The 13,877-nt window shown below is 57.1% G+C and overlaps 1 protein-coding gene across 3 annotated transcripts; it reads left to right on the top strand.

The window, feature by feature from the left end:
* The first annotated feature begins 587 nt into the window (after positions 1-587).
* LOC104687939 (collagen alpha-1(I) chain-like) lies at positions 588-13,611 on the top strand. 3 transcript variants are annotated; one of them, XM_039557135.1, is made up of 12 exons: positions 588-768; positions 2,648-7,687; positions 8,347-8,486; positions 8,778-8,942; positions 9,216-9,371; positions 9,860-9,990; positions 10,852-10,940; positions 11,358-11,537; positions 11,956-12,108; positions 12,320-12,439; positions 12,746-12,787; positions 12,912-13,611. In XM_039557135.1, the coding sequence occupies exons 1-12, from the start codon at positions 708-710 to the stop codon at positions 12,926-12,928; spliced, it is 6,294 nt and encodes a 2,097-aa protein (XP_039413069.1). In that variant the 5' UTR covers positions 588-707; the 3' UTR covers positions 12,929-13,611. The 3 variants fall into 3 exon arrangements, with proteins under 3 accessions (XP_039413069.1, XP_039413070.1, XP_010395508.3); XM_039557136.1 differs by having other exon boundaries at positions 2,648-7,015; XM_010397206.4 differs by having other exon boundaries at positions 2,648-6,424.
* The last annotated feature ends 266 nt before the right edge of the window (positions 13,612-13,877 follow it).

The raw sequence follows: 13,877 nt of genomic DNA on the forward strand, positions 1-13,877 counted from the left end.
CAGCTGAGCACTGAGGGGCTCAACTGACACCCCAGGGCCTGACCCCAGCCATATTTCGCCCTGCTTTATGTAACCTGAATCTGCTCCTGGGGAGCCAAGTGGGGACTTGTGTTCTGCCTTGTTCTGGCCTGAGACATGGCTCAGCTGGTGATTTTAGTGCCCGTGGTGTCCTCACAGGCATGGTGACACCAGCTGGCACTGCCTTGTCACCACCACACACTGCTCTGTGGCCCCATACCCTGCATGTGGAACAAGTCCTGTGGGGTCCGTGGGGTGACTGCCATGCCACTGTTGGCAGTGCCACACACTGCTCTGGGCTCAGCTTCACCTTCTGGTGCTGGCAGCCCGGGGAGCTGCACCAGGCTGTGGCCAGGTCCCTGGGGAGATGTGGGTCCCTGCAGGGTGGGCTTTGAGTACACCCCAGCCCATGCCCCACCTGAACAGGGCATCCAGCCCTTGGGAAGGGGAGGGCTCGACCGGAAGGGAAGGAAAGGGTGACAGGGACATTGGAGGGAAGGGACCGGGGGCGGGAGAGCAACCTGCCTCCTTCTGTCATCCCTATAAATAGGAGGGAGCAGGAGCAGGAGCACCTGTGGGACTCCAGCTCTGCAGGAGAGGCAGGCAGGGAGGGACGGAGGGAGCTGCTCCTCGCTGCTCTCTCCTCCCTTTGAGCTTCTGAGTGCTCTGCCTGTGTGGAGGCCTGAGGCATGGGGACCAGGCAATGGACGCTCTCCACCTTCCTGGGATGCTGCGCATGGATTCTGCACGGTATGTCCTATATTTTTCTGCTAGCCCATGTGCTACCTGAGCTCTGTTGGGGTGCAGCAGGTATGCTGTGAGATGCTTTTCACTCCTGGCTGTACTGGAAACTCCTCTTATGACCAGTCCTTGCAAGGCATTGCAGCCAAAGAGCTGGAAAAGCGTTTTACAGGGCAAGTATCACCCCGAGGGGCTGGTTGCAGGCGTGGAGCTGTGGGAGACATGAGAGCCCAGTCCGGAAGCCTGCAGGCAGCTGTGTACCCCTCCAGCAAAGGAGCCAAGGGAAGCCAGCTGGCAGAGCAGGACCCAGGGATGCTTCCATCCCTCCCACATCCCAGGAAAGAGCAAATGCTGGTGCTCCATGCTGGGGCCCCTCTTGCACAAGCTTCTCATGAATGGGTATGTGGGGTAGATGGTGTTTCCTGCTCCACATTGAAGAATTAAGATAAAGCAGGGATTTACTGGAGTGGAGTGGGCCAGACTGAATGGGAACGACTTGACTGATGTGTTTTGTTTTCCCTGAGATGGGGAAGGAAGCTGCTGAGCCCCTTTGGCTGAGGGGGCTGGTACAAAGAGCTTATTCCAGCCAGGGAAGATGACAATGAAGCAGCCTGATGGCAAATGGGTCTAGCAGAGGATGGACCCCTCGAGGACTGGTCTGGCACAGGAGCTAATATTCATTAATGACCCTGCACAAGCTACAGGCTAACGAGCTGAGCCGGCGGTGAGGTTGGAGGCACCTCTGCTGCAGGGAGATCTGGCTGCCTGTCAGGGGGAACCTGAAGAACTGGAGCACCGGGATTGGGAACAGGCTGGGGCTGTCAGGCTGCGGCAAAGCCCTGCTGGATCTTGCCATCGGGGTGCCCTTCGTCTCCTCTAATTGAAGCTCCCTAAAGCCAAGCGTCAGCAGATCCACCCGGCTCCTCACGGAGCCAACGGTGGCAGCTTGGTCTCCCAAGAGCCTGCGTCCCTGTCCTAAAAATAAGACCGCGTGAAACGTCACCCATGGGTGCCAGTAGGTTCTGGGAGACACGTCTGGGATGTGGGCAGGTGTCTCCTCCTTTCAGCAGAGCTCCTGGATGTGGGTTAAGATTTTGGCAGCAGGAGGAGAGAGCTGTAAGCAGGGCTTGGTCCTGGGAGCTTGCATATATTCCCTCTATGGGCGGGGAACCCCTGGTGCCTTCACTCAGCTGGAGGCAAGAGGGATGGGGGCAGGAGCAGGCAGGTGCTCAGCCCAGGAGAGTTTTATTGAACCTGCTTTAAGTGCAGCAGATCAGAATGCATCTGCAGTCAGGGAAGGCTTCCCTAAGCCTTGGCTTTCCTACCTGACAATGGGCTTTGGGTAAGGTTATTTAAATGTCCCTCAGACACCCAAAAGGTAAAAAAACACAGAACCTCCCCAGGCTCTGCAGAAGCGACTGTGCTCAGAGCTGTCCCTGCAGCGATGGAAAGTGGGCTGAGGGTTGTCCTGGGGTGGCACAGCTCCACAGACACCCCCGGGGCTATGAACCAGACTTACTGGGCTCCAGCTCTACCTGGTGGCTGAGCACCCCAGTACCATCCCCAGCACGACTGGACTGGGTTTCAGCAGCTGCTTTTGCCTCCATGCTTGCACCAGTGTCTTTCTCTGACCTGCAATGAGTTGTGTCCTGTCTCAGCTCCTGGCTGCTAATGCTGGGGATGCAAGAGGTGCTGTGCAGTGATGTGCCTAAGGCAGCCCAGGCTGCACTCCTTGGCTTTTAATCTGGGCCTTGTAAGGCTGTGGGATGAGGCAGAAGGGGTTTAAGAAGTGGTGGGAGGTTTGTGATTCTCATGGAGACGTGTCTGAGCCTGGTAGGCTGCCACCTCCAGCTCCCACTGTAACGCTCCACTCTGTGCTTCTCTGCAGGGCTTGGGGCTGTTGCTGCTGTCCCTGTCACTACCGATGGGCCCTTTACTGTGGGGACAGCTTTCCCCATCACAGCAGAGGACGAGTGGCCCCATACCACACTCACTGCAGAGATGAGCATTACAGCAGCTGATGCTGAGACCTTCCCTCCCTGGACTGAGACAGACCCAGTGACGGTGATGAGTGAATACAGCTCTACAGTGCCAGCTTTGGTGAACGTGACCAAGCCTCCTAACACGACTCAGAGTACTGAGGGAAGTTCAGCTGCTCCCACTACAGCCACAGCTGCTGCTGCCATCACCACGCAGCACCCCGCTGTCACCCCAGAAGCAGAGCATGATGAAATAGACATCCCTCCTGATGTCCCTCTGGGGACCACTCCTGTCCTCGAGGATGTGAAGGAGGACATCCTTGCAAACAGAGAAGACACAGACCTCAGTACTGGCAACACCACCCCTCCACTGGCAGTCACCTGGGTGCCACAGCCAACTGCTGGTGTCACTGTGCTGCCGAGCCAAGGGCTGACCACAGCCAAGGGAGCAGTCGAGGAAGGTGTAACCCTGCCTGAAGCTATTCAAAGTGAAGCCAGTGCCAACTCCTCGGGCCCCAGTCCCGATGCCGCTGGGGAGCTGCTTCCAACTCAGCAGGATGGAGCAGTAGGTGGGGTTGAGGGCATTAACCCAGAGCCAGCAGGAGAAATGGCCCCAGCTGGTGAGGAAAGTCCCTTGGCTTCAGAGTCTGGAGATGCAGGAGATGGAGTGAATGGTGAATTCAGCACAGCCAGCTCATCCCACCTACCTCCAGAGAGCCTAGTGATGTCAGGAACAGTGGAAACCCCTGAGAATTCCTCCCTCCTCCGTGGCCAGGCAGTGCTGAGTCCAGACTCTTCACTGACACCATCCAACGGTGGGGATGGGCAGGGTGTTCCTGGAGCGTCATCAGAGGCTTCTGGTTCAGTCTTGTCACCTGCAGCCAGCAGGGCACCAGTGGCACCTGAGGGAACAGAGAACACTGCCACCTTACTGCCAGCTCCAGAGCTTCCCAGTGATGCACACAGTGACACGAATCTCCCAGTCTCAGCCACTGCGCTGCCCGCAGGGGATGTGGGAGCTGTGGATCTGGCCAGTCCATCTCTCCAGCCTGCTCCATGGCAGACCCCCACTGGAGAACAGCCAGTGCTGCTTCCCGATGCTCTGACATCCCCCACAGACATCCCCAGTGCTCCCGGGGCCGCTTACCCAGCCCCAGAAGCTGGAGCCATCACCCTGCCTGAAGCTGATGGTGCAGCAGAGACACCAGCAAGTCCTGACCTCACTACTGGCCCAGAAGCACCTGTGTCTCCATCTCTCAGGGAGCCACAGCCAGCGGGGATGCCAGCTGGAGCTCCCCAGGAAGCCGATGGACTTGGCACTGGCTTGAGTTCAGATTCAGATGCCCCCAGCCCAGTGCCTTTTGTACCTGATGGACTGGCATGGCCCACTGCTGGGATCCAGGGTCAGGGAGCTGAGGGGATAGGGGACATGGCACAGGCAGGAGGTCCAGGGGATGCCAGTCCCTATGAAGATACCCAGAGTGACATGAGTCCTCCAGCCCTTCAGCCCTCAGCATCTCCTGCTGATAATGGAGAGCTGCTGACTGGAGGAACAGAAGACTTGGCAAATGCTGAACTTTCCCCTCCATCAGCACTTGGGGATGGAACAGAAGCAGGAGAAGTCCCAGCACTGGGACAAGTGTCTTCAACTGGTCCTGCACCTCCCAGCAGTGCTGGAATGGAGCCTGATCTCTCAGGATCTGAAGGACCAGGGGACCTGCCTGGTGAATCTGCCAGTGCTCCTGGGGCTGTTTTCCCACCCCCAGAGTCTGTGGCTGGCCCCGTGTCTGAGGCAGAGACACCAGTGAGCCCTGACCTCAGTGCTGCCCAGGGAGCACCTGGGTCTCCATCCTTTGGTGGGTCACAGCCATGGGGGACAGCAGCTGGTGCTCTCCCGGGAGCAGGCCTCCCTGGAGCCAAAGGACCAGACACTGACTCAACTTCAGCATGGGATACCCCCAGCTCAGCAGTTCATGGACCAGTAGGACCCCAGTCACCTGGCCTTGGGGACCAGCTTGGCACAGACGTGGGGCTGCCAGCAGCAGAAGGGCAAGGAGCTGGCATGGCAGAGCCAGCACTGGAAGGAGCAGGCAGTGGGATTGAGTCTGAGCCATCCCTGAGCTCCACCACAGGGAATGGAATAGCAGCTGGGGTGGATCGACTGCCTGGCGCTGGTTCCCCATCCGGTATCGCCTCTCCCAGTGATGTGGTGGCAGCACCTTCTGTGTCAAGGGGTGATGAGGCAGGACCCATCTCATCTGCAGCCCCTGGCCCTGACAGTCTGTTCCCAGCCTCTCCAGATGGTGAAACTCGCCCAGAGCTTGGTCTGGTGCAGGGGACTGAGAGTGCAGGGGATGTGGCACAGGCAGGAAACCCAGAGAGTGAAAGTCCCCATATAGAGATAAATCCTTCAGCTGTCAGCCCTCAGCAGGACCTCACTAACACCGGAGAGCTGCCAGCAGAAGAAACAGAGGATATGGCAAATGCTGAACTTTCCCCTCCATCAGCACTTGGGGATGGAACAGGAACAGAAGTCCCAGCACTGGGACAAGTGTCTTCAACTGGTCCTGCACCTCCCAGCAGTGCTGGAATGGAGCCTGATCTCTCAGGATCTGAAGGACCAGGGGACCTGCCTGGTGAATCTGCCAGTGCTCCTGGGGCTGTTTTCCCACCCCCAGAGTCTGTGGCTGGCCCCGTGTCTGAGGCAGAGACACCAGTGAGCCCTGACCTCAGTGCTGCCCAGGGAGCACCTGGGTCTCCATCCTTTGGTGGGTCACAGCCATGGGGGACAGCAGCTGGTGCTCTCCCGGGAGCAGGCCTCCCTGGAGCCAAAGGACCAGACACTGACTCAACTTCAGCATGGGAAACCCCCAGCTCAGCAGTTCATGGACCAGTAGGACCCCAGTCACCTGGCCTTGGGGACCAGCTTGGCACAGATGTGGGGCTGCCAGCAGCAGAAGGGCAAGGAGCTGGCATGGCAGAGCCAGCACTGGAAGGAGCAGGCAGTGGGATTGAGTCTGAGCCATCCCTGAGCTCCACCACAGGGAATGGAATAGCAGCTGGGGTGGATCGACTGCCTGGCGCTGGTTCCCCATCCGGTATCGCCTCTCCCAGTGATGTGGTGGCAGCACCTTCTGTGTCAAGGGGTGATGAGGCAGGACCCATCTCATCCGCAGCCCCTGGCCCTGACAGTCTGTTCCCAGCCTCTCCAGATGGTGAAACTCGCCCAGAGCTTGGTCTGGTGCAGGGGACTGAGAGTGCAGGGGATGTGGCACAGGCAGGAAACCCAGAGAGTGGAAGTCCCCATATGGAGACAAATCCTTCAGCTGTCAGCCCTCAGCAGGATCAACTGCCTGATGCAGGTTCCTCATCTGGTTCAGCCTCTCCCAGTGGTGATGTTGCAGCACCCTCTCTTTCCGATCCATCCAGCCTGGGTGCACTCGAAGGAGCAGGCAGTGTTGCTGAAGGTGCTCAGCCCTCCCTGGGTGCTGGCACTGGCGTCCTTCCTGCTGCAGAAGAAGGGGCAAGTGAAGTGGTTGGTGGTGGAGGGTCTGCAGGGCAGTCCCAAGCTCCTACCGGAATGGGACCAGCTGGTTCAGAAACCCTTGATGGAGAAACAGGAGATGCATTGCAGTCTGCATCCTCTTCCTCGTCTGCAGAGGAGTCTTCATTACCTGGGAGGACAGGTGAGGCTGCTGGTGAAACAAGCCTTCCTGGAGCTGCTGGAGCTGGTGGTGACTTGAACACAAGCTTGGAGGCTGCTGGCTCTCAGGAAGCATCTGTATCTGCCCCTGGCACCCAAAGTGGTGCCAGTACTGAACTTTCTGATGGAAAACTGAGCAAAGTCGATGTGGTGGAGGTGCCTGGAGGAGCCTTGGTGAATGGGGAACCTTCCCCTGGTGCCAGCCTGGTCCCAGTGGCTCCAGACAACAATGGCGTTTCCAATGGCATGACCACCTCAGTGGCTGCTTCTCTGCTTCTCCCTGGACATGGGCTGAGCTCAGGGCTGGCACCTAATGGGGACCCCAACTCTGCCCCTGGCACCCAGAGTGGGAGCAGGCCCCTGCTGCCAGTGTCACCAGGTGGGCTGTCAGAAGAAGCTGGAGGTGCTCAGTCGTGGTCTCTTGAAGATGAGGTGGCCTCAGGCATGCCGGCACCTTTGGGAGAAGCTTCCCCTCATGCTCCCATATCCCCCAACGCTGCCCCCGTGCTGCCTTCTGCCCCACAGAGAGGAAATTCTGCAGAGGGGGCGTCTGCCAGCCCTGGGCTTTTGGCACGTGAGTCAATAGTGGGGTCCCCTGCAGGTGGAGAGGGAGAGCTGGGGGCTGCTGTGCCAGGGGGCCCTGCCTTGGTCCTGCCTCCCCCCCAGCCAGGAAGCCCCGGAGCCCCCTCTGGGGATGCTGACAGCCCTGTTCCTGGAGAAGCGAGTGCTGTGCTCCATGGAATGATGGCAGTGCAAGGGGATGTAACCCGTCTGCTTCCCAGTGCTGCTGGATCCGGGGCACATATGGAGACTCACTCCCCACCTGGAGGGAGTCCAGGGCTCCCTGGCCTTCCTCCCGCTGGCATCACTGCTGGCAGTCCCGGAGCAAAAACCCTGGGGCCAGGACCTGCTGGTGGCTCATCACCCGCTGCCCTGCAGCCATTCCTGGGCAGGGAGCTGACCACCAGCCTGGCAAACAGAGCCCCTGCCACGTCTGGGTCGAGCCTTTCTGGAGCCTTCCCAGGCCAGGGGGGATCCCAGGGCGGGTTCCCAGCCACTGCACACCCTGCCACACCCTGCAGCCCGACCCTCGCCGGCCCAGCCCCACCAGCCCCCGTGCCCAGGGGCAGGGAGGTGCTTCCCAGGCCAGGAGCAGCCACTGTCACCTCCCGCGCATCATCCCCCGTGGTTCCAGCTCCACCAGGAGGGCCAGCAGCTGTCCCAGCCCTGCTGCCCAGTCCCGCAGGTATGTGATGCTCGCAGAGCAGCCTGGGTGTGACTAACGCATCCAGTTTCCTGACGGACCATCCTCAGGGACATTCAGTGCCTAGAAAACAAGGGATCTATTTGAAGACAGGACTCTGGGGGAGACACAGCATGAGGAGCCCCTGCACATGAGCTTGCACTGTTGGCAGGGTGAGCCTGCCTTCAATACAGTCCCATCAGCTGGAAAACCCATTCCCTCCAAGTGTTTTTTTTTTAACAGACATAAATAGGGAACTGGAGGCTGTAAAATCTCTAGAAAGAGCTGTGGGTGTTTAATTCTGTACTGTCCCCTGGCACAATCCTTGTATGATGTTCTTCCCGTCCTAATGGCAGTGTCCCAACAGGGCTGGTTGAAGCAGGGAACACTTACCACAAAGGCCATCGTAGCAGGTTTAGGGCAGCTGTGTTTGAGTAAGGCAGTGAAAGGGGTGGGAACAAGCTCCCGCGCAGGAAGGTGACATGCAGAGTGTCCCTGGAGGCTACTGGCAGTGTCGCCCATCCTTCTGCTGCCCAGGCTGTGTCGCAGTGGAAGCAAAATAATTTCAGCCCTTTAAAATTTTTGACACAGACCAAAGGCTTTGCTGTAAACGTGGTTTGGTTTTACTGTTTGTTTCTTTGTTTCTTTGTTTTCTTTTCCAGTTCCAGCTGTGCCCCTCTATGGGTATGGGGCAAGGGAAAATGATCAGGAGTACGTGGAAAGGAGAGTGGATTTTAATTCTCCGCTTTTCAAGCCTGAGACTGGATTCCCATTTGGGAAGACCCTGCGCAGCTCTCTCTATGTGAGTCTACTTGGGCTTGACTCATTGGGCAAGCAGCCATCACCCAAAAACCTGGGAGAGGCACCAGGGACCAGGTGCCTGGGATGGGACTCTTGCAGGGCTGAAGCTACTGGGATGCCGCTGTGGTCTATTTGCAGCAGGAGGTGACTTTGTGGCCGTTTCAGCAGTGGCAGGCGGTGGCTTTCCTTGGGCGTTGCTCAAAATGGACTTGGAAATGGGAGGGCTGCCAGCCCCATGCCAGGGACTGCTGCTGGTCCTGATCTCACCTGACGGAGGGATCCCTCTGCTCAGTTTACAGACAATGGACAGATCATTTTCCCAGCCTCGGACAACAGCGTCCTCACGTACCCCAACCCTCCTCCCAGCGGCTTCAATGGCCACGAAGAGGTTCCCATGATCGCCGTGTTTTGGGACAATGCTGACTTCTCCAGAGGTGTTGGCACCACGTTTTACCAGGTGAGTGAAGCCACGTGGGTGCATGATTGCACGAAACACCTTTCGATTATAAACTCATCCCCTATTCTGTGGATGCCTCTTGAGATGTTTAATTAATGGAGCTCGTGAACAGTTTTTCCCTTTTCTGAGCCAAATCTAAGAGCTGTTGGTGCTGTGTCACCTCTTGAGCCATCCAAATCCCGTCCAGCACCTTGGTTACAGGGGTCTGTGTGTGACCCCAGTCTAGGCCTACTACTGGGAGCTAAAGCAGACTTGTTTGTTCCCAACCCACAGGAGTTCTCCACCCTCAACACGGCCAAGCCTCCGTTCGTCCGTGACGTGGAAGCGAAGGTCCGGCGGTACCTGAGGTCCTCCTACTCTGCAGTCTGGACCCTGAAAATCACCTGGGAGAAGGCACCTGTCTATGCAGCAAGGACTGACACCCGGAAGGTAAGGGACTGGTGGAACACAGGCGCTGTTGAGTAGTCAGAAATCCCCAAGACCACAGTCAGTGACCTTCTCTGTGCCTGAAAATAAGAACCAGTTTTATGACAGAGGCCAGTCTTGAAGAATTTTGCCAAAAAGACCTGGGCTGTGCCCATGTTTTGGTGGTTTTTAGGTTTTTTGAGGGATATCTTTAGTAGAACTTCTCCCATTCCATAAAACCTTTCTCTTTAATGTGGTGGGAGTTTATTGCACACCAGAAACGCTGTTTTTCAGAGGCATAAAATTGGGTGAATTTGAAGCTTTTCATGGAACAGCTTCAAAGTAAAACCATCACATTTTCCATGCGAAATGTGAACCAGCCTTGGCTGTGTTTGCCTCGTTTCCCTCCAGACTTCAGTTCTGCTGTTTCCCAGTGAGCACTGACCTACACTCCAATTTTAAACCCCACATCTTCACTCACTTTCTTACCTGTCTGCAACACTTCTCCCCAGACAATCACATACCAGGCTGTCCTGACCACCGATGGCTTCAGGTCGTACATCCTGATGCTGTACCAGGACGGAGGCATGCAGTGGGATTACACCAGGCTCACTTCCACCAATGTGCTCATCGGCTACACCAGGTACAGCAGCTCAGCACCCCATCCCTGCCTCCTCTGAGCACTGGGTTGCATCCCACCCACAGCTCTGGCTGGTTGAATCCTTCCCCCATGTCCCAAGGAGTGCCCTACAAGGATGAGGACAGCCCAGAGGGGGTCTGTATGTCCATACAGCCTTAGCATATAGGGGCCTCACAAACAAATTTGCCCTACTAGGGACTGGATCACTCTGCAGCATGCTGTCTTGCTGGGCTGTGCTTGTTTTAAGATCCACAAATTCCTCTGGAGTCCTGGGCCCCCAGCATCCTGGCGGTTTGGGTGGAAGGAGTGGGAAACAGGGGATGTTTGTTGAACTTTGCACCAGCCGAGGGAAGGGATTTCCGTGCTTGGCCGGAGCAGTTGCTTCCTGCCTCCTTGCATTATGTCTTGCCCTGTACACGCTGTCTCCAGGGTTTTCCCATCAGCTGCTTGCTGCAGCTGGGCAAGGAAAAGGTGGCCAGGATGGGAAGTGCAGGCGGCACAGGCGTGTGTGTGTGTGTGTGTGTGTGCATGACCACTCATGGGTTTCTGCTCCAAATCACCCAGCAAAATGCTGGAAACCATGGAAGCAGCTCGTGGGGGTTTTCAGATGTCTGTGGGCTCAGCCCCTGATGCAGCAGGAGTGTTTGCAGCACCCAAAAAGAACTGCACCCTATGTAGAGGAGGAAGCCAGCTGGGGCAGCTCATGCCTTTGCCCTCTTGTCCCCAGAGCTGCCATGTGGGTGCTGCAATCCCACTGGCACGGGAACAGGATGGCTGAAGGGCAGGCTGGGGCTGGGACTGAGGCTGGGATAATCCCACCTGGGAAGAGCAACCCCTGATTTTTCCTCTTTCCTCTTCACTCAGTGGGGATGGCTTTTACCACAACGATGACCTGACTAAGAGACCTCCAGCTGCCAAATATCGCCCTGACCAGTTCAGGGGCTACAACACAGGTAGTGCCACAGAGCCGGGGTGGGTTCGCAAGGAGGAGGATAATCCCAGGGAATGAAATCCAGCCTGCCACTATGGCGAGGCTCTCACTGAATTCACCAATGCCAGGCTTTCCCTCCCAAGCACATAAAACTTGCTTCCCCTGGATACCAGCTATGCCCTGAGGCTGAAACATTCCTGCTGTGCCCATGGACACTTTTTGTCCCAATGGCTCTATCCAAAGGCTTTCTTCTTTGGCAGGAGCCTCTCCCCCCGTTTCCCTGCTGTTGAGTGGCTGTTGAGCATGGGGTCCCATGACTAAGAGGCAACATGGGCTTAGCTTCCAGCATCAGCATCATGTGACTCTCAGCTTGAGACAAAACAGCCCCTGTGGTCCCCTGGGTCAGACATGACAGCTCATGGTTTCTCTCCCTGCTCAGACCTCCGTGGATTGTGGATTTACAAGCTGGAGAGCCGCGTGGGCTACAACTACCGGCTGAAGTGTCTGGCATGGACGGGGCAGCAGCAGGAGCCCAGGATATGGAGCCAGGGCCTGCCCACCTGCCCTTGCTCCCTGCAGCAAGGGCAGCAGGACCCACGCTTCAAGAGCAGCCGTGGAGGCAAGTGGACATGCTGCTTCCTCACTCTCCTCATCCCCAAGCTGTCCCTCCCCACCTTCCCTGCGAGAGTGCTGGGGTCCCACTTGGCAGGGTGGGCAGGTGACCCTAAGGAAAAGAAGAGGGGGACTGGCCTACCCTTCAGAGACAGGAAAAGCAAGGAGGATTGAGGGCTGACCTGTTCCTGTCTTATTAGACTGGCCAGAGTTGGTCTGACCTGCATAGGGATGCTGGGGACCAGGGTCTCATCCTGGGGGACCACTCGGATGGTCTCCATCAGATCGTCCAAACCCCTCTAGCACCGTGGGTGATTTGGTGAGAGTGGTGGATAACAAGGAGCCAGCTCTGGCCTGATTCTTGCCCCGAGGCAGGTGTGCTGGCCAGGCAGAGCAGCCAAAGGCTCACTGCTGCCCCATTGCAGGCAGGTGGGGTGCCCGTGTCTCCATGCTGCACTCGGCCTCCCCCAACCAGCACGGCGCCGGCGTCCGCTGCCTGTACGACAGCCAGAACCAGCTCATCGAGGGGCGGCAGGAGAGGTACTGGAGGTTCTTCAGGCAGGCGTCACCCTACCGTGGTAAGCACAGCCAGCCTTGGCATCTCTTGGCTGAGGCTGGCATTGTTGTAGCCTGTAAATAATTTTAATCTCTATGCCAACCTGTTTCCTGACATGCTGTTTTACTTGGAGGGCGTGTGGAGCTGCCAAAAGCCAAGGAAAACCTCACCTGTAACCAGCCCATCTCCCCCTCCTCTTCCCTTCAGCCCCTCACTCTCCTTTTTGCCTCCAGACCAGGAGCTGAAGCTGTACGACTGGTGCTGTAACCGGGCGGGCAGTGCCCAGCTCTGCGCCCACTACAGTGAGAAGAGGCCGAAGATTGGCTGTGACGGATACCAGTCCCCCAGCATGGGTGGGTTTGCAGCTCACGTGCACTGGGGTGATGCTGTCTTGGTGCCCAGGGTTGGGAGGGGACTGGGAATGTCCCAGCCTCCCTGTGGTTAAGGCAGCAAGAGCCCTGGGCAGATGGGGGAAGGGTTTTGGGTTGCCCATGTGCAGGTTGTGCCATGCCCTGGGCTGTGCAGGGTTGTAGGGGCATCTCCTTCAGCAGATAACCACCAGCATAGTCTGGAGGTGACGGCACTGGGAGGGGAGGAGGAGCACAGCAAATGTGGTTACGGTGTAAGCTGATGTGGAGCTTTCTTGCAACCCTCAACAGATTCCTTGGAGGAGGCAGAGAATGACTCGGATGAGCAGATAGGTGAGCAGGATTGTGGGGTCTCCTTTCCCTCTGTCCATGTGCCCCTGCAAGAAAATGCCCTGGGAGCTCCCAGCTTGCCCCACAGGGAGAAGGTGGCTGAGCAAATCTCATTTCTTCTTTGCAGACGGAGAGGACAAGTAACTGGGAGGTTGCACACCCACAGCACGTTCTGGGCCATGGCTGATCCTCTAAGTCCTTTGATCTGCTCTTCTCTCATGTCCCACCCAGAACCCATCACCCCTGCCCACTACGCAGGGCAGCTCACTTGGCCAGTGCCTGCAGTTGCCTGCCCTGGCACAAGTTCACGTTTCTAACCCAGACTTGTCCCAAGGATTCAGTTGCTTTAGTCGCCCTTTCCCAGCTGCAGCTGAGGGGCAGAACTGCTGGGGAGGTGGGCAAGTACCCCCCACTACACACACCACCCTTGTCCTTCCTACATCCCACTGTGCTCCCACGCTGCAGGGTGAGGCTGGACCCCTGGCACCCAGGGAAAGGGTTTAAACACCACGTGTGGGTTGACTGTGGCCAAGCCCTTAAATGCCAGGGTGCACCAGGCTCGTCCTGTGAGCCTGTCCTGTCTTGTCCCCCACTTCTGTTTCCCAGCCATCCCTCCCTGAAGTGTTCCCCCAGCCCCTGTGCTCAGGAGAAGGGACAATCCTCCAGATCAAGCCAGAATCAGATCAGTACGTCTGCTGGGTGTGTGAGGGCAAAATGCAACCCCATGATCAGAAATGTTGGGAGAAAAATAATTTTTTGTGTGTAAGAAAGCATCTTCCTTTCTTAAAAAAAATAAATCATTGTCAAATCCTGTTTGTTCAATAAGACCTTGGAAGCATTTGAGCATCACTGATCCTTCAGCAGCCATGTCCTCTCCCAAAGTGGGGTGGGAAGCAGTGACGGGGCAGGCTTGGAGCAGCAGGATTACAGGATACTTCTGTCCTTGGATTTAGTGCTGGAGATGCAGATAAGCCAGGGTCTAGGGCAGTGAATGGGGTGGGAGTTGGAGGTCTGATGGGGTCTGATACACCCTCCTTGGATCAACATCTCCTAATCACAGGGTTGAAGGGCTGTGGGATGTTTGTGGAGACCA

The sequence above is a fragment of the Corvus cornix genome, chromosome 9 (genome assembly GCF_000738735.6).
Source record: "Corvus cornix cornix isolate S_Up_H32 chromosome 9, ASM73873v5, whole genome shotgun sequence".
Taxonomy (NCBI): domain Eukaryota; kingdom Metazoa; phylum Chordata; class Aves; order Passeriformes; family Corvidae; genus Corvus; species Corvus cornix.

Excerpts from the sequence above, each read along its gene's own strand:
- LOC104687939 (XM_039557135.1), top strand. The coding sequence starts at position 708 with ATGGGGACCAGGCAATGGACGCTCTCCACCTTCCTGGGATGCTGCGCA. Across the intron at positions 8,487-8,777 it reads CCCTGCGCAGCTCTCTCTAT|TTTACAGACAATGGACAGAT; the intron begins GTGAGTCTACTT and ends CCCTCTGCTCAG. Across the intron at positions 12,440-12,745 it reads ATACCAGTCCCCCAGCATGG|ATTCCTTGGAGGAGGCAGAG; the intron begins GTGGGTTTGCAG and ends AACCCTCAACAG.